At 41.4% G+C, this 18483-nt stretch overlaps 1 protein-coding gene across 1 annotated transcript in view; it reads left to right on the top strand.

Annotated features, from left to right (window-relative positions):
• The first annotated feature begins 712 nt into the window (after nt 1–712).
• Nucleotides 713–18483, top strand: part of LOC136443062 (protein dispatched homolog 3-like) — a 32610-nt gene continuing 14839 nt past the window's right edge. Inside the window, exons 1-10 of the mRNA XM_066440127.1 lie at nt 713–1600; nt 2123–2406; nt 4930–5109; nt 7636–7907; nt 8582–8742; nt 11841–11980; nt 12484–12641; nt 15097–15291; nt 16721–16926; nt 18069–18324. Coding sequence (XP_066296224.1) covers nt 737–1600; nt 2123–2406; nt 4930–5109; nt 7636–7907; nt 8582–8742; nt 11841–11980; nt 12484–12641; nt 15097–15291; nt 16721–16926; nt 18069–18324 — 2716 coding nt within the window. The 5' untranslated portion in view covers nt 713–736. The remainder of the gene's footprint in view (nt 1601–2122; nt 2407–4929; nt 5110–7635; nt 7908–8581; nt 8743–11840; nt 11981–12483; nt 12642–15096; nt 15292–16720; nt 16927–18068; nt 18325–18483) is intronic.

Consider the following 18483-nt stretch of genomic DNA (forward strand, 5'->3'; position numbering starts at 1 on the left):
TTAGATGAATTAACAACTTATCTAACTTATCAAAAAATCAAATTTTGTTATAGTAGCATCCTGTTTTTCTGAGTACAAATGCTGTTTAAAAAAACTACAAGTAACCATACAAAACTCCAAATGAACTCGAAACATGCTGAAAGACTCTTTTGTTGCAACCTCAGACTGAAAACCACTCGTTCCCAAGCTCCTGAGTAAGTTTACATACGTTGCCATGACAACATTAGCTAGTTTATTTTCGAGACAAAAGCTAGACTGTAAGTGCAGGCTTTTGTACAATAAGTTACAACATAAACACCTGTCAAACTGTCTGCATCCTTCTTTTTGTACATCAAAACCTTGGACTTGTAGATCACATATTTACCTTACACTTACAGCAAGGGGCAGTAAACATTCACTTTTTGGTGATGCCTCAGGGGCGAGCCTTATGGTATAGTGTTGTTAACATCGTTAGCTATTTTCGTAGAAAAAAAGATTGTTATGATTTGTTGACGTCTCAGAAAACATCCCCTTGCATATTTTACAAGTTTTAGATTCCCAATAGGTTCGGTAGCCAATTTCGTATTGCAATTATAGCAGATTTCATAGAATTTTGATGGGTTCAGTCAATTTAGCAATTGTATGAGTACCTTCAGCAATGTAGTAAAAAAAACCACTCATTCTGTGTATAAAACCTAATTTCTAAAAACTGTTATTTTTTCCCCAGTGTGTAAAGACCTGAGAGCTGATATGCAGGATGGATTCCTTAGATGAGACCCTGTTCGCCCTACAGCAGCCCCTCTCGGACACGGTAGTCATGGACTCCGCGCACGAGTCGGAAACAAGCCACAACAACCACAGCAACAATGGCTATCAGCCTCTAACTTCGCTAAACGTAGAAGACACTGAGGAGTTATCATGTATCTGGAGATACATAGCGCTCTGTTTTACCAAAGTGTGGTCGTCCACGCTTGTTCTAGTTATCAGTTTCGTGATACCCGGGTCGCTTCTCTGCGTAGCGCTCTTGGCGTACGAGAAACCGGAGATCGACATCTCCCTCAACGCATTCCAAATCCCCAACCACATTACCTCGGAACGGGAAGACTCGCTGATCGCCGCGCTGAGGGACTACACAAACGCGCAGAGCTCGGGGAGAAGGAAACGGGACGCGGAGGACGAAGAAACGCTCGCAGCAAACAGATTTCTCAGCAAAGACGACTTACAATCTATACAAAATCCAGACTTCGTGGAATCTCTGAGATTACAGAGGTTGCAAAGAACAGAGTCACATCATCAAAAGACAAGAATAGCAAAACATGAAACATCAAATTTTGTAGATCTCATGCAAGGGCTATCGAAAAAATCACCTCTAACTCAAGAAAACAAGCAGCGTGTTAGAAAAAGATCGACTGGGGAACGTTATTACGAACAACACAAGGAAACTTTCAGACAAATATTCAAAGGAACGAGGGAAAAGGAAGAAGAAGAAGGTCTTTTGTCGAGAATAAAGAGGAACTTTTCTCCAGGAGACAGGACGGGGAATACTTACATCACTGCGTACACACAGACACAACCAAGATGGAGGATGCAGATTATATATGTGGCACAGGGGGAAGAGAAGGTAAGAACAAATAAGACTGATAGTCAAATCTTCAGCCTTATTAGCCTATGAAAACTCCCTTTGCCAGTTGGATACGGTCTTTGCCACCGTTAGATCTGTTTGGAGATTAGTTTTTCTCCACTGAGATTTTGCAGATTGTTCTTTGTTGTATTGTACCTATTCAGGGACAAACTGAAATTTATTACTTTATTTCTGCATATTGCAAAGGCATAACATACATGTCATGTAACTTATCAAAAAGTCCTGTACTCTGTGATGAAAAAGAGCATTCTATTTTGAAATTTGTTATGGTCACCTTAAACTTTATTCTAGTTAAGAAGTTAAAGAACAAGATAGCTGAATAGATTTGTGCTTCTTAAAGAAAATCAAATGCAGGACTGGTTGTTAATTACCAGGGAAACAGGGTCCTCTGGGCATCCAGCTGCAAAAGTGGTGTCTAATTTCTTTGTTGTTTTAGTGTAGGGCGTCCAAAAGACGCATGGACGCATAGCTAGCTAATACCTGTTCAAATGTTGTCTTCAGGAGGACCTGAACATCTTCACTCCCGAGCGTCTCAAGACGATCCACAAGGTCGAACAGAAGGTCATGACGCACACGCACTTCCAGGACTTCTGCTGGAAACCCGTTTCCATCCGCGAGGACAAGTCGCTGGAGAAGTACGACAACTGTGCGCCGCCCAACTCGCTCCTCACGTACTTCTTCCCCACCAAGCGCGACGGGAAGGTCTGGTACGACGGTCTGGGCGAGAACCTGGCCAGCGTGAAGGGAAGTCTGATGCTCGCGCTAACTCACCCAACATTTTACTGGTAAGGGGGCAGTCATTTTCATCTAAACTTAAGGTCTACTGGATCCCAACGAGGAAATGTTGTGACCTTGTAGTTCAAAGAAGCTATTTTGATAAACTTGTGAATGTTTTTCTAGTATTGAGAATGAATTCAAAGAGCTTTTTTCCTATATTAGGTAGACATGCATGTTTGTTAGAGAAAACAGAATAATCTTTTGTATTCAATCCACCTTCTCATCTCTTACTGAATGAAACATAATGATGCTTTCTGAAACGTTTTACTCTTTAATTTAGGCCACACCTATTTAATTTCTTGGTTAACAGATTTTTAAATAAATGCTAGATTGGAAAATCAACAGGAAAACAGAATCTCAGAGGAAAGTTTGTACTTTGGTGCACACAATTTCAGGGAGTGAACAGGGTCAGGTGCAAGTTTTCACCCCAGCATTCTGTTTTCATGTTGTTTTTTTTGCTAGAATTGAAAAAAAAATCCGTTAACCAGTGTTCCCGCCAGGCATACCTCAGTGCGTCTTTGGACGCACTTTTTTTGGAAATGAGTGCGTCCAAACAAAATTTTGAAGGGAGGCTAATTTCTGTCACAAGTGGAACTAGAATCTTAGAACAACCGCTCATTTAGTAAGAAAGAAGCCTACGATGTACTTCCAGGGCTCTCTGTTACGCATTGTTAGCAGTCCAGGGCCAGGGGCGGAGCACCGCACGCCTTAAAAACATCAAACTCACGCCGGGCGGCCCTGGCCCCAGTGAGACACGCCCCCGTAAGCTCTAAGATCCGAAGTTCAGCGAAGTGCCGACGGTCCTACGGCCGCGGGGCCAGTACAAGATTCACTCGAACAAGGAGCGCCTCTAAATATCGTGTTGTTGCCCTCATTGTACTTTTTTAATGACAGTCATACAGATATTTGCGGCTCTATTAGTATTTCACAAGCCGTTTATATCTTGATCATGAACTGGGACGAGCTCAGGCGAAAGGTTCGCGCCAAACATGATCATGAAACGCCTGAAGGATGATAGCATCACAACGTAACAAAGCACACGGCAAGCACATCGATACATGAAAAAAATTATGTATGTCCCACAAACTAATACAATTCACTAAAATCACACCCAACTTCTTGTAATCCTTCGATTTTATATAGAGAAATGTCATTGTGTTTATCAACTTACAATGTGATCGTGATTTCCCTCTTTTACGTTTGGATGCGGTGAACACAACTCAGTGCAGCCATCTTGTCAAAAGTTGTGTCGCGATTTCGTTCAATTTGCTATTGGAAAATTGACGCAAAGACCTGAACTCTGGCTCGCAGTATGACTGCACGAGTATGAGCATAGTTTTACGTACATCTAGGAAAAAAAGAATGGTACGTACAGGATGAAGAAAGCATGGAGAGTCGTCACTGTGAGCCGAAGCACGCACGACTTTTCTGTAGAGACACAACTTTCTTTTCCATGGCTGTCGCCTGTAGGACTGTTTGCCTTGCAGCTACGATTTTGCCACTGGATGATCATTGATTTTCTAGGATCGACCCAACATTGAACCGGCCTGGATGTCATGTTCACTTTTGTGACGGTAATTTATGCTTCTTTGACCGACAAATGGATTCTATACTTATCGCATATCGTCCGATAATTAACTAGTTTCGTACTTGGTAACGTTACGAACGTTATGTTTTTTTAATAAACTACGGCCTGCTTGTGAAAATTACTTGTAAGCTCATGTTTACTTACCTTTTCCTGTTAGTAACGTTCACGAGAACTACCGGTGTTAGTGACATAAAAACGAACTCTCCGGTCGAGAACAAACGATCGCCATAAAATGAAAACTGATAGCCGGTTTTATCAAACTAATCAAAGACTTAAATAGTATTTTCCATGCTCATTATCAAACTTGGTCGGTATCCACGTACCTCAAAACACGAATATAGCAGTAAAACAATGTGTCAGAAGTAAACAACAACGGGTGACAACATAATCTACCGATTTCCTGCGTTTTGAAAAGCATATTTTTGGGTCGTTCTCGTTAGCACTGCCACCGATAATGACAATGGCGGCGGTAAAAGGGACCACTGACAACCACTCTCAATGGCATGATTTGTCTCTCAAAATGCGGGAGATTGCGTTTCTGAAGGCTTGAAGATCCAAAATTTCCCGGGGGAGAATCCCCCTGGACCCCCCTACATTGCGACCGCCTTCGGCGCTCCCCCCCCAAAATATAATATGGGGATATTATATTTTGGTGGACGCACTCTTACCCTGGGCTGGCGGGAACGCTGCCGTTAACTAAGATATTAAATTGTTGTGGTCTTAGGAAATGTATCCAGTTGGTTGATTTATTTTGCATTACAACTTGTCATTGGTTAGACATTTGCCTACCAATGAAAATATTGATTGCAGTTGTACAGCGTTTTTGTTGAGACCAGTGAGGATATTAGCATTATGTCACTGTATTTGTTTCTACATGTAGCTTGAAAGAAAAGAAACACAATTTTCTTAGGATTGACATTGAAAGTATCCCTACTTTCCCCAGGTTCGTAGATGAGAGTATGGATGAGAAGAACCTGAAGAGTCAGATCTTGAGGAGCGAGATCACGTTCGGAGCGCCACTGAAGGGTTTCCGCAGCAAGTCGGACAGGAAGGACGAGCAGGACCAACAGTTCAAGGATTGGGTCATCACGTACATCGATGTCCTGGACTCTGTTTCTACCAAGTACGTAACCAGATAATATATAGGGTCATTTTTGTTTTTATCTCCATAAAAGATGGATATATGTATTGTGGGTGTCTTTCTGTCCGAGTGTGTGTGTGTGTGTGTTTCCGGACTTTTGTAGTTAGCTTAATTTAATAACCTATTGGTTTATTGTGATGATGTTTAGTATGTGGGTAGGTGTTGGCAAGACGAAGGTCAAGGTCGATTTTGGGCCCCCTTGTGTGTAATCTTGGTACTGCAGCAGAACTTCCATTTTTCGTAGGAGCACGAATTGTATGTCAGTTAGAACTTAGAATAAGTGGCAAAAGAAGATACAGTGTTTTTCTAAGCTTGGAAGAAGTAGGCAGATAATATTTAAAGTTAAAGATAAGAAAACCCCTTCAGAGTTTCCAAGAAGTATTTTCTTTACATCCAACAGGTTACACTTTTGAACCATTATTGGTATCAGATGTCTGGAATTAGTCCAAGAGGTTTAAAACTAACAGGCCAATAGCACTTCACACATTTGGCACTGTCACTTCCACTATGTGCCAGCCTACAACAGGCCTTGTTCTTTGTTGTAGGGTTTGAAAAGTTGCCAAGGTTCAGAGAAGCCACACCATCTTTTGTGTGACTGAGTTGTGTTTACAATTATGCTTGCAGGATTTAGCCTGGGTGCCATCCAATTACTGTAATTCTTGATTCTTTCACTGTAACTTTATGTTCACTGTTTTCACAGTCACCTCTGTACGGTAAACTTATCATAACCGTGAAAAAAACTGTTGTTATCATTTATGATTCCTTCACTTGCCGCCACCGTGAAGTTAAAGTTCAGTGAAAATGTCCATTTTCCTTACACCGTGAAATTTTGCTACCGTGAAATACAGTACTACCAGAGCTCCTGCACTCGCTGCCCTTAAAAGATTCCTAGCCAAACTCGCCTAACCGATCCCAGACAATTTTTTCAGGGCAGCAAGTGTAGGAGACTCAGTATATAGTCAGATGGCACCCAGGCTATACAGGTATTGCCTACAGGCAACTTTTCAAACAGATACAAAAGTATTAGGAGAGCATCTTTTTTCTAAAGAGGGAAAACTTGTGTTAAATAAAAGTTAAAAGTTAGTAGATATATATACGCAGGATGGTTTGTTTGTGAGGAATTGTACAAGAAATTTTAGTGGAAAAAATCAAAAGAGAGGAAAAATAATGTCTACCTATAGTAAAATAATGCACTTTAACACTGTAATTCACTTTATCTTCACAGTATTAAAATTTCATGGTGTAAGGAAAATGGACATTTTCACTGAACTTTAACTTCACGGTGGCGGCAAGTTATTTACAGACCGGATGTGTGAAGGAATCATAAAAAATTGCAACAGGTTTTTCACAGTGATGATAAGTTCACGGTACAGAGGTGACCGTGAAAACTGTGAACATAAAGTTACAGTCACTGTGAAAGAAACAAGAATTACAGCACTCCACAAATATCTTTAAAAATCAAATATTATCAATTTAGATAGAAAACTTAGAAATTTCAGTTGATCATCACCCTCATCATTTGATGTGACCTTTAAACAAATCTATTTTCTTTTCATTGCCTCCAAAAAATTGTTTATTTCTGGGTCCACCTGTTTTTCTACCTAATTTACCTGTCTACTGCCCGAATGTTGTTGGTCTCACTTTAAGAGCTGGAACAATAGCAGCCTTTGAAGAAATGCCTGCCTTTTGTCATCAAGTGCTTCTCTCAGGCCCTCTTCTAAATTGTTGACTTTAATTTCATTCTTCACTTGAAAGCTGAAAAGTCATTCTATGATCGTTTTCAAAGCTGGTCAGCTCTTAGCAGCGCATGTAGGGCTACTTTAGTCCCAGCATTCTAAGATAAGGATTTTGCCAGAGGGTCATCAAAGTCTGAGAGGGGATAAGATTACTGTGTAGACTATGGAATGTGGAAATTGTTTGGAAATGGGGTCAGGCTTAGGCATGATTATAAATTGAGGGCCTGCAAAGCTAGATGCCACAATTATAGATTTGTATGAAGTATCATTTTGTCAGTGTTGTAACAAAAACAAATCATGACCATACCAGGTCCAGAAAACGAGATATCGAAACCTTAAGTTTGCCTGCAGTACCGTAGTAAGCCCCCAGAAAACCCATAATCAAACTTGACCATTGTTTTTCTGACCACTAAACACATACCAAATATCACATTCGGATCCATAACTTACAAGTTATGCTTTCTACACACAAACAAACACACACAAATGGCACCAAAAACATAAACCTTGGTGACATAGGAACCATTTGTATCTCAGTCTGTGATGGAATTCGACCGGTTTCGACTTAATTAGTTTTTCTCAAGAATGTTGCCAATGGTACAAATATAATATAATTAACCCTCTGCTAATAGTAAAACCAACAATATTGCTCACAGACCACATGCAATTATTTTACTTTTGGTAAGCTAACTTTTTTTGGTCTTGTGTTTTAACTTTTTTTTTGGTCCACACAAATATCGACCCTTTATTTCCCTGATTTCTCCTACTCCAGGGAAGTAGGCGTGCTGTACGGAGGTCCCGCCATCTTTGACTACGAGGTCCTCACCACGTTCTGGAGCGACGTGAAACTGGCGCTGATCAGCGTCTGCCTCATCTGCGCGCTCGTCTTCGTGCTGACGTCCTTCTCCGCGTGGCTGACGTTCTTCGGCATGTGCAGTATCATCCTCAGCTTCATGGTGGCGTTCTTCCTGTACCGGGTCGTGTTTCAGATCAAGGCTCTGGGCATCCTGAACGGAGTGTCGGCGTTCGTCATCATTGGAATAGGTGAGAAATCGTTGGATAAAAAAACTACAGTCAAACCTGTGCCAGTGACCACCTTATCAAAGGGACTATCTGGTCAATGTTGACAACTGACTGTACCTTTACAGAAGCGAAACATTGTTGTTTGTGCTTTGCTTTTCTTCCTCTTTTTCTTCCGTTCTCGTCAAATAAGATCAACGACCTAGACCTGACCATACATGTAGTTACTGGTTAAGTGGCAGACGCCCTGTGCAGTTCGACTACGTTATGTATCAAGACTTATTGGTAGGATTATGCAACTTATTTGTTTTCAATACTATCGGAAAGATAAATACATTCTGAACTTTAAAGAGAAATTCTATCATACAATGTATATGTATACAAAGTGTATACATTGTGCATATATTGTATGATGGAATTTTTTTCTCAGAACTTCTCTGATGCATTTTGCTTTACTTTCATGCAACCTGCATATTTGAATGTTTTCAATCTGTATACAAGTATGCCATCTGCATATAGTGAATGCATTCAGCAGTCGTTGTGTTTTGTATGCAAATATTTGTTGTATTCAATCTGCGTATAGTACAACTCAAACTGAGTGATAACAGTTTTAGGACTAGTTTTAGGACTAGCTTGCTAGCATTCAATTATCATCCGTTGTAATTCATGTGTGTTGTTAATTGTTTATTATTGTACAGGGGTGGACGACGTGTTTGTTTTCATCAACACGTTCCGTCAGGCGGCACACCTAAAGGACCCCCTGCAGAGAATGGCCCACACGGTGAAGACCGCGGGAAAAGCCACATTCTTCACCTCCTTCACTACAGCAGCAGCCTTTGCTGCCAACATGTTTTCACAGGTAAAAACAGCACCAATATGATTTGTTGTTTTTATCTCCATGAAAGATGGAGATATTGTTTTTGGCGTGTCTGTGTGTGTGTGTCTGTTTGGCTGTCTGCATGTCTGTGTGTTTGTGTTTCCGGACTATTGTAGTCAACATAACTCTAGATGGATTGCGATGATATTTGGTATGTGGGTGGGTGTTGGGGAGACAAAGGTCAAGGTCGATTTTGCCCCCCCCCCCCCTGGTATGTGACCTTGGTATTGCAGCAGACCTTCAGTTTTTTGTATCTTTTGACCTGGATGTGCTATGGCCTTCAATTTTTTTGGGTTGTTTTTTCCCCCAGATTTAAAAGGATAAGGCTAAAATGAACGTCTGACTGCTTCACAATTTTAAAGTTGCTTGTCAAGGAGTAATTGTCATTCGGCGTAAATGAACAAGAGTTGGAAGATCTCAAAAGTTTCTTGTAAGTCTTGTTTAATTGTATGTTTCATTAATTATGCCAATAAGGTTTATCGGTAACATTACATTTGTCTGTCACTCTATGTAGTGAATGTGACTGGAATATAGAAAATTTATAAAAAATATTAATGTGGAAACACAGACAGACAGACCAAAAAGAATTACCTCCCCGTGAATTTAATAGCCTCTTTGATTGGCCACCTGACTTGGATTGGCATGTTTGATTAACGCCTAGCTATACCAACTCTGAACTCTACTTCCTGCCACTCTAATGCCACTCTGTTGCAGTCATCCTCCCACTCACTTCTTAGAGACTAATGACTATGTACACACACCAACATACATGTACCAAATGGACACAACAAAAACAAATCATCTTAGCTAACAAGATCAGGGGTTCATCTAAATCAGGAAAGAGGGGCGCTGCGCCCTCTTGTTTCAGCCCAGCACCCCCTTGTCAAATTCAGATTTTAGCTAGATATCTAGCATAAAGCCTTTGCTTAGCAATGGATTCTTCCATAAACACATAGAATTCACTCCCTCGTCTGTGTGTGCTCCCTCTTATTCAATTTTTCTAGAAAAACCCCTGCAAGATGATGCAAAAAGTTATGAGATTTTTGTTTATGTGTGTGGGCACTGGATAAAGAAACAGGTGGTTAAATTTTAGGAAATATTCATACTGTAAATCAGCTTGATATAGCGGCAGGTAAATATAGTAGTTGGGGGAAAATGCAGTAGGTCACGGCACATAATTTCAACGGTGGGAACAAAAATTACTGTCTCAAATATTAGTGATCAAATATTAGCGATGATGAAATTTTAGCTGTTGAGGAATGACCGTTAAATCAGCTAAAATTAAGTTACAGTTAACAAATAAAGAATTACAGAGTACAGTCAAACTTGGATTCAGCAACCACTAGGGACTGAGGAAAATAGTTGCTGATGACAGGTGGTTGCTTAGGATAGGATGTGGTTAACTATGTAAAAATGGACCAGACTGTTTTAGTGTGGCTTGTGACTGGAGGTGGTTGCCCGGTCAGGTTTGACTGTACAAGACTTATTTTGAAAGTAGAAACGGTCCACTGACTCTCGATCTTCTCACAAGTGTCTCAGATTAAAATTTCTCAGGTCATTGGACCCCAGCCAGCCAAACATCCTCTTTTCACAGAAATTCACCCAACACTTCCCATGTATCAGTGTGATTAAACTGATATTTGGCACAGATCCCAGCTGTAAGGTCTAGAGAAAAAATGTTGTGTTTCCGGTTACTGACCGACCCTAGCCTATTGGGGGGTCGACCTCGGGCAAGGCAGAACTTTTTGATCTGATGAAACAAGTACAGAATGCCAAGTAGTCTCGCAAACTTTCTAACAGTCTTCGTGTTTTGCACTGATGCATTCCAGTTTTGTTAAACTGTATCTGTTGGATCACTCTGGCTGAAATCTAAAAAAGAATCATCACCCACCGACCTCAGTTTTTTTCAGGATTGTAATCAACACAATGTTAATTTTCCTACGCCTAAGAAGTCTGGCTGTTTCTCAAATCCATAAAAGGCCAACCCTCCCCAGATGTTGCATATCACAGTTACACATGATGGGGCAAAGTGTGTTGAACTCTGTTAACTTCCATGAAAATGCTGATTCACAGTTGTATTAGAGTTCCTTTTATTGAAGTTTAACAAAAGAACTTTCAAATTTTGACAAATATTTAAACCTTACACACAACATAAATAGTTTGCTCTGGGAAACTTTCGAGACGAACGCTCTGTCTCTTAATTCTTCAACCTTAATACAGTGTGTTACTTTCAATTTGTTACTATTTGATTTTGACCATGTTTTTACTTTGTACTGCCCATGATACTGATTGGTTGTGCGATTGACTTAATTATATGTACATGTTTAATTATTTTAACTTGCATGCAGAGCCGTATGAGGACTGAATTTTGCCTCTGGTTGTAACAAACAAAAAAGTTGGCATTTATAGAATGTATACCTGTATCTGCAACACAATGATTGTACCATGTGGCATTTGAACTTTAGGACCTGCTTGGGATTTAAACCCATAACATCATGATTCTGAGTGAACAAGCCTAACAAACAAAAAAGATTGCATAGATTGATAGAATGTGTGCTTGTATCCTTGACATAATGATTGTACCATGTGACATTTGAAAGTCGAGACCTGCTAGGGATTGGAACCCAGAACCTCTAGATTGTGAGTTATTCTACCCTAGCTAAGTGGCCGTACTATGTAACTTGCATCTTCAGCACAATGACCAAACCATGTGACGTTGCTATGTTTCCCTTTTGTGGCATCGGTAGGGTGTTTCGCCTAGAACCGAGAGGTCCCGGGTTCAAAACCACTGCTATGCCCCGATGTTGTGCCCTTGGGAAAGGCACGACTTTCCTCACTCCACCCAGGTGTGAATGGGTACTTGCCTCCGGTTGGGGAAGGTCGTATTGAGGTCACCTGCTGGCGCCGAATGGCAGCCGCCCAGACCCTTGCGACAGTTCCACAAAGTGCAAGTGTGGAGCAAATATGTATCTGTTGTGTATTATGTGATTGTAAACCCTGCAGCAATTCAGCACTCAGTCTGGTAGTCATTGCACATGTAATTTCTGACCAATAAACCATTATTATTATTATCATTATAGATCCCAGCTGTGCATGACTTTGGACTGTTCATGTCGCTGATCGTGAGCAGCTGCTGGTTGATGGTGGTGTTAGTCATGCCCCCCACCCTCAACTTCTGGCACAGGCTCTTCTCATCGTGTGAGGCTGCATGTTGCACTGGGTACGTCTGCATTGCACCGTGAGCCTTGGGTAGCATGTACATGTGTAACAGTGTGGTTTAAGTGGCACTTACTGACCAGTCTAACTGGTTCGGACCTTTTATTTTAGTGGTAAGTGCGTTGGGTTTGTGCGCTGGCGGCCCGGGTTTCATTCACTGGAGCCAGGAAACTGTACTAGCCGCTGTTACTGGTGTGGAAACGTCATAAGGGACATCTGAAAAGTAGGCAGGTGGTCCTCTTGTAGAGTAGGTCATTGGAAGTAGTGGAACATACAGGTTTGGCTGTATATGGTTAATGATTGTGCACTGTGGCTATTGTCACCTAAACTCATAGAATATGAAATACTAGGTACAAATACACGCGTAGATGATTCTAAGCATATGGACTTTTGGAATAAATGTTGTTAGCACTGGAGAATTTTTTTTACCCACATCTTATTTTTCTACCTTAAGGCTTGTAAACATTAAGTAAAAGTACTGTGTTGTTTGGCATTGGCTCCTCCCAGGTGCTGTAGGTGCAGCTGTGCAGCAACAGACAGCCTTCAGCTGCCACCTGATGTGGAGTGCTTCCTGTCTTCCCATGATCCTCTGCAAAGGAGCGGCCGTCAGGACAGCGAGGATGACATCCCCATGCTGACTATGGAGGAAGTAGGCCTGGAAGAAGGTAAACATCATCATCATATTCCATCAGCGTAGGTCTGTCTCTTCAAAAGCTTGATGAACTTATGTGGCATCATGTGGCGCAATTGGTAGGATGTTTTGCCCACAACCGAGAGGTACCGGGTTCGAAACCACCGATATGCCCTGATGTTGTGTCCTTGGGAAAGGCACTTTAAGCGACTTTCATCACTTCATGAGTACCTACATGTAGCTTCGGTAAGGGACGTCCCTCGGATAGGACGCTAAATGGAGGTCCCGTGTTTGAGGAGAGCCACACTTCGAGCACGTTAAAGAACCTACCGAAAAAGAGTAGGGGTCCTTCCCGGTGTGAGTGGTTCAAAACCTACAGTCCTATGGCCGCACATGGGGTAATTGTCGTATTGAGGTCACCTGAGTTAGCGCCGAATAGCAGCCGCTCCAGACCCTTGCGATCTAGCCCCGCCAATTGTGCGCTCCTCGCAATTTAGCCCCTGGCTGCGAAGAGAGAGTAGTCAGCCTACCCAATAATAATAAAGATAATACATGTAATAATGTGTGGGTACATATTTGTCCTTTAAAACAGGGATGTAAAGTCGGTAGCCCTGTTTATGGGGGAACTTGAGTCATTAACCTTAGGCTTTAGACTTCTGCTTGTGAAAAACCCTATTAGACATTATCAAAAAGAGCAGGGGTGACCATGTGTACTTCGCTGAAAATGCAAGCTGTAGGGAAGCCACAATTTTACATTTAGTCTACTATCAGCTACTTAAAAAAGCATCATGCTTCACCTCAGTTTAGCTCAGAAAAGAACAAAAATTAGTCTTACCTTCAAGTACCAGAGTTATCAACTTCAAAAATTGATTTAGAACTATTCTAATATACAGTCAAACCTGCCCAAGACGACCACCCGGCGGACCGAGCAAAAACGGTCGCGATGGACAGGTGGTCGCCATGAAGAGGATTCCACTCACATGTTTCCAGGTCGAGGTTTTCAAATACAGCACGTAAATGGATGGAAAATTATGTGAATTTAGACAGCATGACCCCCACCAGGTTCAATTCTCATTGACAGAAAGATCCTACAAAAATTACATTTTCCATTATCGTTGTAATAATTGTATACCGCTACATCGTGTACAAATTTTCGTCATAATATTTTGACTACAAACGCAGCCCCCTCCCGCATTCACACGTTACATCAAATAGTATACGCACACAGGCACATCATCGAAGTTTTAAGGCCTAAGACAAATCCCTAGAAAACACCTGCTGGCCCAAGCCTTTTTTGGGGCGCCGACTGCTGGATAAAAGGGGAAAAAAAGTTTTCGATCTGACAACTAAAGATGAAAACGGAACGGTGTGATTTCGTCGCGCCGCGCTGGCGCGGCAAGCTCTGTGCGACCGCATCGAAAGGTAAGTCAGTGCAGCCAGAACGCACAGCGTCCAATAAAGGTTTGTGAGATTCATGGAAATAAAAAGAAAATAAGAATATTAATTTTCATCAATAACTAGAGTATTCGTAAATGTTCATACACAAAAGCATCGTGTTTTAGAAAGGTCAGCGGCACGCCAAATCCGGGCCGCGCCAAATCCAAAATGGCGTCGGGACCAAGGAACAACATTTCTCGCCCGATGTTTTGCCCGCCGCGAAGTCATTTTTCGGCGGAATTTAGTAAGACACAAACACATTTTTGTTGAAACTACAAGAAATAGATAGTAACTTCTGTGAAATCTGACTTTTTGGCGCCATACACTACGTATTCGTTTTGAAAATTGAGTTTAAACCGAACTGAGTTTGCTGTAAACTATAAGATTACGATAGGTACAACAACATCACAAACATTTGTCTTTACAGTGTTTATAGGGGCAACGTTTTATCAAAACACTTCATGGAGGAATCGATGCTATAACATTGCTATTCCATATATTTTTGCCCTTATTTTTGTCCTTCAAAGTCTTGAAAACATTTCCGTGAAATCCGACAGCAAAATGATCCGATGTCACCACACGCTTGAAAATTAGGCGGCCGCCATGGGCAGGGATTGTGCTCTGTGTGGTCCCAATTCGTGGCGGTCGCGGTCGCCTTGGGCAGGCAGCTTAATGCTTGTGCCTATGGGGGAAAATTTCGGGACCGAGAAAAAGCGGTCGCCATGACCAGGTGGTCGCGTTGAAAAGGTGGTCGCTAAGGCAGGTTTGACTGTATATATATATATATATATATATATATATATATATATATATATATATATATATATATATATATATATATATATATATATATATATATATATGGATAGCTTGAAACAACGCTTACAACTAGATGAAAAAGTTAGGTGTAACAGGTAATATAGCCAGCTGCTTCCACACCACATGTCGGAGAAGCTTGCCGTAAGTGTATTACGCTGAAGGGCTGTTATACTGGTTATATAGATACAGATACAGTTGAAGATAAATGATTCATGAATTATACTTTTTCACAGAGGCACAGTCTGATGATGACGTAATGCTCCTGGACATGAACCTGGACATGGCGGACTTGTCCATTCTGCAGCAGGAGGGGGAGAGGCCGGCTGATTCCATTAAACAGGAGGGGTGTCATCTGTCGGTCAGGCTACAGGGTCTCATGTACCACTATGTTGCAGTGCCTGTTGTGAAAGCACGCTGGGCCATTGTAGGTAAGACTGTGTGCTTGTGATGTTTTCACCAGCACTCATTTCTTGCTGTAATGCCCCTCAAACATATCATTTTGGCAATGTCTTAGGGGCGAGCCAAATGGTATATTTTGTAGAGTTAAAAGATAGATAAATAAATTTTTGTAGAGTTGTTTTTGGTTGTACATAACATTAAGAAAAAGGAAACAAGACTTAAAAGTTTCTGTGATTTCCAATAAAAAACAAAAACTGGTGGTGTGCAGTATAAAATTGGGTCCAAAAAGTCCAACATGTATGGGAAATCACAGATAGATCATGCTTAGAATGAATTCTACCAAACGCAGAGGATCTTTCAAGCGACCATGAAACAGGAATTTGTTCCCAACACAAAATAGTGGTCTTACCCAAGTTAGTTTCGTGATACCTGACTAGATGTTTCTTGAAGCTTGTGTGTTACATGTACATCACAACAGAGTCAGTAACTGTTATGATTTGTACTTCTTGACCAGTATAAGGTACAAGAAAATGAATAAGCCTCAGAGATTATTGTTTTGTCCAGTTGATTACATGGCCCTGTTGGTCCTTACTATATAATTGTTGTGTCCAGTTGTTTACCTGGCCCTGCTGACCGGTTCCCTGGTCCTTACTATATATTGTTGTGTCCAGTTGTTTACCTGGCACTGCTGACCGGTTCCCTGGTCCTTACTATATAATTGTTGTGTCCAGTTGTTTACCTGGCCCTGCTGACCGGTTCCCTGGTCCTTACTATATAATTGTTGTGTCCAGTTGTTTACCTGGCCCTGCTGACCGGTTCCCTGGTCCTTACTATATATTGTTGTGTCCAGTTGTTTACCTGGCACTGCTGACCGGTTCCCTGGTCCTTACTATATAATTGTTGTGTCCAGTTGTTTACCTGGCCCTGCTGACCGGTTCCCTGGTCCTTACTATATAATTGTTGTGTCCAGTTGTTTACCTGGCCCTGCTGACCGGTTCCCTGGTCCTTACTATATAATTGTTGTGTCCAGTTGTTTACCTGGCCCTGCTGACCGGTTCCCTGGTCCTTACTATATAATTGTTGTGTCCAGTTGTTTACCTGGCCCTGCTGACCGGTTCCCTGGTCCTTACTATATAATTGTTGTGTCCAGTTGTTTACCTGGCCCTGCTGACCGGTTCCCTGGTCCTTACTATATAATTGTTGTGTCCAGTTGTTTACCTGGCCCTGCTGACCGGTTCCCTGGTCCTTACTATATAATTGTTGTGTCCAGTTGTTTACCTGGCCCTGCTGACCGGTTCCCTGGTCCTTACTATATAATTGTTGTGTCCAGTTGTTTACCTGGCCCTGCTGACCGGTTCCCTGGTCCTTACTATATAATTGTTGTGTCCAGTTGTTTACCTGGCCCTACTGGTGAGTTCCCTGGTCCTGACTATATCATCTCTTGTTGTGTCCATACAGTTGTTTACTTGGCGCTGCTGACCGGTTCCCTGGTCCTGGTGACCCAGCTGACCCCAGCGTCTCACCCCCCGGAGCTGTTCCAGCCCAACACCAACCTCCAGCGTCTGCTCAACATGAAGAACAACTTCACCGAGGCTCTCGGCTGTACCGACTGCTCTGGGCTGTTCAAGGACAAGAACAAGGTCGTGGACAGCACTTCAGACAGGGTATGGAACATTCCATGTCAAAACGTAAAATGGGAATAAATTTAATTCGTCTTGTAAGGCCACACCAATTTTATTTGTTGATTCTCAGATTTTTTCAGAAAAAATTGGAGCGACAGGGAAAAAAAAATAGATAAGGGTTTACAAAACATGAAAAATAAGAGGATTATTCAAGTTTCAGCATTGTATGGCTCATTTTATGCAATGAACCCCTTTCCTTGATCTAGTACTATGCAGTAACAAAATTACCTTTTGCTAATAGATGTAATACATGTATATGGATTGATATTGAGATATAGTTTTAATAAACGAAAAATTATAACTTATTATAAAATGTGACCACACTTTTTAGGTACATGAATGTGCAGGCCTTTATAATCTATTTTGGTGGCTATTGAGTTTTACAACTGAACAAGTAGTTAAAGACGTGAGTAAAAATTTGTGAATGAGAAATAGTGACCCTTTTTTTTTCAAAATGGGAAAAACAGGAGAGGCTGTTCCAAGAAGCAAAAAAAAAAATTGGTGTGGCCTAAATACTTAATACAAAAGCTACTCAAGCAGCTGGATGAGTTTTGTCAGATGTTTCAGACAAGATTAGCTGTTGTTCGCCAGTCAATGATGGAAGATAATGGATGCTGTCTAAAACGTCTGACCGTTTACAAAACTTATCCAGTTGCTTGAGTAACTTTTGTATTTAGTATCTTATTACCTTAAACGATGTATCTGTAGATACATGTAAATCATCAGATTGGTAAATCAATGTACACTCAGTTCCTACCTGTAGCTACACAACTCAAAAGATTGAGAAAGGCACCCAAAAGTGTACCAAAATGTCTGCAGATGAAATTTCTTTCAAAATTGTCTTGCAGCTAAGTAAGACCCAAGTTTCCATGGTGACTGAAAGAGAAATCTAAATACATATAGAAACAGTCCAACAGCCATAACAAACAGTCGTGCAAAAGAATGCTAGCATCTGCTAAGACATCTTTCCTTTATAGTGTTTCCATGCTTTACATGTACATGATTACACTGCATATTCTGTGCTAGTTTATGAACAAGCTTTGCCAGTTTTGGAATGATTCTAACAAACATAACACTATCTTAAACATGGTGAATGAATGACTGAAGTGACATTTTCCTCACAGGTGACCAAGGCCTTGTCACTCGATAACCCCGCTCCCATCCACGGACAGCAGAAGGCGTTTACTGAGGTCAGACAGATGAGCCAGCAGCAGCGTGTCACACCAGCTCCACCTAGCAGCCACATTGGTACTGCAGGCTTCATCTCCAATAGGTCAATGTCCCCTCCCATGCCTACCACTACCCTTCCAGCTACCACCACTACTACTACTACCACACACAGAAGTACCACTGTTAAAAGGAGTGCAGACAACAGTCATGGTAAGACATAGCACCCTTGCAATGTGTCCCAGCATGATTTTTGATAGTACTGTATTTCCTTGTATTCAACTTATACTTTGGAGGGCTCGAAATACTGGGTGCATGTGCACCCAAAATTGGAGCTGTGCACCTAATTTTTGACTGTGCACCTAGATATTT

Source organism: Branchiostoma lanceolatum, chromosome 10 (genome assembly GCF_035083965.1).
Source record: "Branchiostoma lanceolatum isolate klBraLanc5 chromosome 10, klBraLanc5.hap2, whole genome shotgun sequence".
Classification (NCBI taxonomy): Eukaryota; Metazoa; Chordata; class Leptocardii; order Amphioxiformes; family Branchiostomatidae; genus Branchiostoma; species Branchiostoma lanceolatum.